Here is a 4921-nt window from a genome sequence, read left to right as displayed (position 1 = left end):
CCTACCTCTACGCGGCAAGATGGCAGCCGGAGACAGGTCTCGAACACTCCCTCCGTCACGCGAGGCGTTTTCCCCTGCCCTAGCCGCCGCCACAACAAGGCGACTAGGCAGGCGGATCTTCTTCCACCGATCTCCACCGGCCAGGACGTTGGTCCCCTCTCCCTCCGGCTGCTGCTCCGGCAGCAGGAGGGAGGGGGGACCTCGTCCCTCCGCTCTGTAGTTAGGATTTGAAACTGTAGGTCGTGGTGCGTCGTTGGGGTGGTGGGAGCGTCGCATGGGCGAATAAATCTGCCTCAACTCCACTCCCATACTGGCGGTGCTCATCATGGCGGCGTCTCGGAGTTGATGGCAACGTGTGTTTGCCGATCCTTCAGATCGGTGGTGTTAGAGTTCATGGATGGTGTCTGCGAGGCGGCGGCGGTGACTCCATCAGGTGTGTATCTCCTTCTGCTCTGTCCCCATTGCTGCGGCGTTGTCTCCGATGTCATGGTGGAGCAGGGAGGTTTTGTCATCCAGGAGTACGCGTAGACGGTTGTCTACGCAAGTGACAGCTGGAAGATGGTGCATCTTGTGTTGGGTCTGTGGTTGAAGGCTGACAGTTCTGGTTTCCTCCTCCGGCGTCATAGTCGTGTGGGGGTGTCAGTTCTGAAGTTCGATGACGTGTCCAGGGACATGTTGCCCTGGTCTGATTCTTTCAACGGCAATGGTTTTGCTTCAAGCAAACTACTTTGGAGGTCCGTAAAGTTGCTGATCAGCGATGGAGCCGCGTCGAGTTTGGGTGAATAGGTGATCTGTCTCCTTTTCCTTCGTGGAGAGGGACATGCGCTGATTTTTTGCATAGGATTATTCTATATTTTCAGTACTGTAATGTCGATGTTTGCGTGGCTTGTAACTGAATCTTTTTTTATTAATAAGGCACATATTATCATGCAAAAAAAAAAGATGGCAGCAGGAGGGGAGGGACAAAAAATTCCTAGCGGCGGCGGGGCTGCAAACCCTCGCTCGTTCCTACCCCCTGCCGTTAAGAAAAAAGATTACTGTGCCATGCCCATCTGCCCTATTGGTAAACCAAACAAACCCAAAATCAGCGTTGTCCCCTCCAGGCCCTCCGACTGGAAATTCGTCCTGGCTTCCCAAACCCACACCGCCTCCTCGCGCTCCAATCCATCGAAATCCAACTAAACCCTAGCTAAGCTAGCATGTCCGGTATGGCGTCGGAGGGCGGAACCAATGAGGCAGCGGCAGCGGCGGCGACGGAGGGGGAGAATCAGCGTCGGAAGGGGAAGCCGTGGGACGAGGATGGCCCCAGCAGCACCGACCGCTTGAAGGCGGAGAAGTTCGAGCCCTCCTCGAGCGAGGGCGCCCTGCTCGAAACCACCTCCTTCTCCACCACCTTCGCCAAAGACAAAGGCATGCGACCGACCACTCACTCCGCCCCCCTCAACCCTCTTCCCCTTCCCCCATCCTGCGATTCAATGGAATTGAGCCGTATTTGATCGTTAAGGTGTCCTGTTTGTTTGTTTGTTTGTTCGGGTGCAGAGGAGTTTCTGCTGGAGGCGTGGCCGGTCGTCAAGGGCGCACTGAAGGAGCACGGGGTCTCGTGCAAGCTCAGTTTGGTACGCTGATCACTTGTTTCGGCTTTCTCTTCAAGCAGTAGATAGATTAATTAATATCCAAAATTTGGGGTCAGTCCCATGATGTTGTACAAACGTGCGTGTGCAGAGTGAGGGATCCATGACGGTTTCGACCACCAGGAAGACCAGGGACCCGTACATTGTTGTCAAGGCAAGGGACCTGACCAGACTCCTGTCGCGGAGTGTCCCTGTACATCAGGTACACTACACATGCATGTGCTTTGTTGCTGATCGATCAAGCCCTTCAACTTCTTTGCAACTCTGTCTGACATGTGTCTTAATTTTTGCTCATCTGATTCATGGAGGTTTTTGTTTGTTTAACTTGCGGGCGGCAATTTATATCCAGTGAATTGCTAATAGAACCGTCCTTGTGTCTTAATTTTTGCCCATCTGATTCATTGGGCAAGTAACTACTGGATGAGAATTTGAGTACTCTATAATTGAAAAGAAAAACATTCCTTAGTATGTAATAGTGTGCCATTCCTATTCTTGAGCAGCTGACAACTCGATCATATTTTGTGGGAGTTGTTCATCCCTGATTAAACTTGTACTGATTTTTGCAGGCGATTAAAATACTCAACGATGATATGACCTGCGATATTATTAAGATTGGTGACCTCGTACGGAATAGGGTAAGACTCTTTCATAATTGACTACAGCTCTTGCAGTTTTACAGATTGCTTTGACTTTACCATGATTATTGCTGCATTCTGTGGTTCTCTGCTAGCTATCAAATATTTCAACAGGAAGAAAAATATAAGTAAATTTTTAATTGTCAAAGTAGGTTGCAGAACCAATCAAATAATTGTATTAAACATTAGCTTATTCCCCTTTCTCTAGACTCTGGGTGCTTAATTGCATTTTTGTTGTTTCAGAATTACCTAATACACTGTAATTGGGTTGGGAAGTTTTTCATCTGTTATATGCACTGTGTGCTGTATTTGTTTTACTTTTTTTTATCCATTTTTATGATGAGACCCCTAAATTACTTTTATGTCAGATGATTGTGCTCATAACATAATTTTACAAGGTCACTGTAGTTTCTAGTGTTGCCTTTTTCACATATGCTCCATATATGTATACTGTGTTTCACATAGTTGCATAAATGCGTGTGCTGAATCTGTCTCCTCCATAACAATTTCATGAATCCAATTATAAAAATATTTGTTTCGTATTGTACAACTTAATATTTCTCCTTTTGGTGTGATTTAGATTATGGTGTTATCTTAAATTAGACCTTAGATCATTTTCTTTTGCCGCTCTTGATGAATTTAGCTCTGATATCCTCAGTACAGTAATAATGTGCCATGTACAGAAAAGGTTTTCTGAACGGAGAGACCGTATGTTAGGACCTAATATGTCTACCCTTAAGGTACCACTCATATGGTTCTTGTCCTGTTGTTGTGTCTCTTTTAATGTACTCTTGTGTTCACATGTTTGTTTTCTGCACTACAGGCCCTAGAGAATTTGACTGGCTGCTACATCTTAGTTCAGGTTTTTCCATAATTTCAACCTTAGTACTTCATCAAAGTTACAGTACAGATTTATAGGTCTACTACCTTTTACTCTTTATGCTTAAATATTGACCATCATGAAAGGGAAATACTGTTGCTGCCATGGGTTCCCTTGACGGAAGGGGACTAAGACGAGTCAGAAAGATTGCAGAGGATTGCATGAATAACATAAAGGGTCCACTGGATCACATTCAGGTGACTGGTTTGGTTTTATCACCTGTGTTTTGTTAAGGTGTATGCCTATTGCCTGAGACTACTTATCAGTTTTTGTTAACTATAATCAGGAACTCAAAAAAGAACGTGAGCCGGCTAAAACACCTGCCCTGGCTAATGAAAGCTGGGGCAGGATTCTACCGAAGTATGAGAAGTAAGGAATTTGCACCGTATTTCATACTGAAAAGTGGGGGTTGCGTCTTATGCCTGCTCATTGCTTGCTGTTTTCTAGGGAGAATATCAAACTGGAGCAGCCATACACACCCTTTCCATCTCCGCAGCAGCCTAGCAAGGTGAACTCAATTTATTTTTTGGTTTCTAGCGCGTGCTATTACAGTTGTTTTACAGTTTTTGGTATACTGTTTTCTTCACCAATTCATGAACTGCTATGGTGGTTAGCAGTCCTGTCATGGAACTTCGTGATTTCATTCGAGCTGGCCATCCTACAGCAGTGCAGCTGACCATATAATTCATCCCATGTTAATTTCTAAGATCAGTGCAGTTCACAACATGCTACTTGAATTAGTAGAATCAACAACCCACATGCTATGTAGATTTTTGCATGTTTTCCTTGTACTGTGTGGGTATTGTATTGTAGCAGTTGCAACTGAAAATGTTGGCTTCTTTACATACTGTTTGATTAATAATATCTTGTCATTATGGATACTGTAGACTGATCTTGAACTTGAGAATGGCAAGTATTCTCTGACTGACGAAAAGAATTCGACAAAGAAACTAGAAGAGAAGTCGGACAAGCAATCGAAGAAAGTGGATGGAAACAAAAGAAAGAGAGAAGCTGCATCTATTCCCCCAAAGGTTAGGTTTCCCTTTTGTGTTTTCTTTCTGTCAGTATGATCCACCTTTTCTTGTATTAGTTACTAAGCACTGGTTGTTTTTGTTTCAGGGGAGCACTGCAGGTTCATCTGAGTCTGCCATGGCCACCAGTGGGGATAACGAGGTTGCTGATATAGTGGCCATGCCCTCAAAGGTAACACCGCTTTCGTTGTTCTACGCTTTGCTACAAAATCTTGTCCAACCATTTTTAACCTATTTTCGAGTGTGGGCTGCTGCTGCTGCTGTATACTGAAGAAAGTAGGACGGTCATCTCATGATTGTGAATCTGCTCTGTTTGCAGAACAAGGCAAAGAAGGAATGCATAAAGGGTGGATCACAAGAAAATGTGTGAACAAACAAGCTGTACGTATCACGCCCCAGAGAGAAGCAGAAATTATCCAACCCCGAGTAACCGTGCGCGATATGAATGCACGGCGTCAGTGACTTGCTGATAGAGGCTATGTTAGTTTTGAGTTAGTCGAACCACCGCCATCGTGTCGACCGTACCATCGAATAGATCGATATTTGCTTTTTGAACCAAAATGTTTTCTTAGGAATCCTTTTGTATGAATTGCTCGAAAAGTTTTTGTGGGCGATTTGTGGTCTACCTTCAGACACTGCTCTCAGACGAGAGCTCATGTATGAGGCCCGTGGGCGTCAAACAGGGAGTCTTAGCTGGAAACCCGGTTGTTGTTTTTTAGGAGCTACATATTTTTATAACCTGTT

The 4921-nt window shown here is 45.1% G+C and overlaps 1 protein-coding gene across 1 annotated transcript; it reads left to right on the top strand.

The window, feature by feature from the left end:
• The first annotated feature begins 1052 nt into the window (after positions 1–1052).
• Positions 1053–4921, top strand: LOC123093477 (KRR1 small subunit processome component homolog). Its single transcript, XM_044515454.1, has 12 exons — positions 1053–1410; positions 1540–1616; positions 1723–1833; positions 2198–2266; positions 2950–3006; positions 3090–3128; positions 3233–3343; positions 3433–3515; positions 3594–3654; positions 4034–4177; positions 4266–4349; positions 4497–4921. Exons 1-12 carry the CDS (start codon positions 1200–1202, stop codon positions 4545–4547), a joined length of 1098 nt encoding a protein of 365 aa, XP_044371389.1. The 5' UTR covers positions 1053–1199; the 3' UTR covers positions 4548–4921.

Source organism: Triticum aestivum, chromosome 4B, assembly GCF_018294505.1.
Source record: "Triticum aestivum cultivar Chinese Spring chromosome 4B, IWGSC CS RefSeq v2.1, whole genome shotgun sequence".
NCBI classification, from domain to species: Eukaryota; Viridiplantae; Streptophyta; class Magnoliopsida; order Poales; family Poaceae; genus Triticum; species Triticum aestivum.
The sequence above is the reverse complement of the archived record's forward strand: the minus strand, read 5'-3'. Positions and strand labels throughout refer to the sequence as shown.

Excerpts from the sequence above, each read along its gene's own strand:
- LOC123093477 (XM_044515454.1), top strand. The coding sequence starts at position 1,200 with ATGTCCGGTATGGCGTCGGAGGGCGGAACCAATGAGGCAGCGGCAGCG. Across the intron at positions 1,834-2,197 it reads GGAGTGTCCCTGTACATCAG|GCGATTAAAATACTCAACGA; the intron begins GTACACTACACA and ends TGATTTTTGCAG. Across the intron at positions 3,007-3,089 it reads CTAATATGTCTACCCTTAAG|GCCCTAGAGAATTTGACTGG; the intron begins GTACCACTCATA and ends TCTGCACTACAG.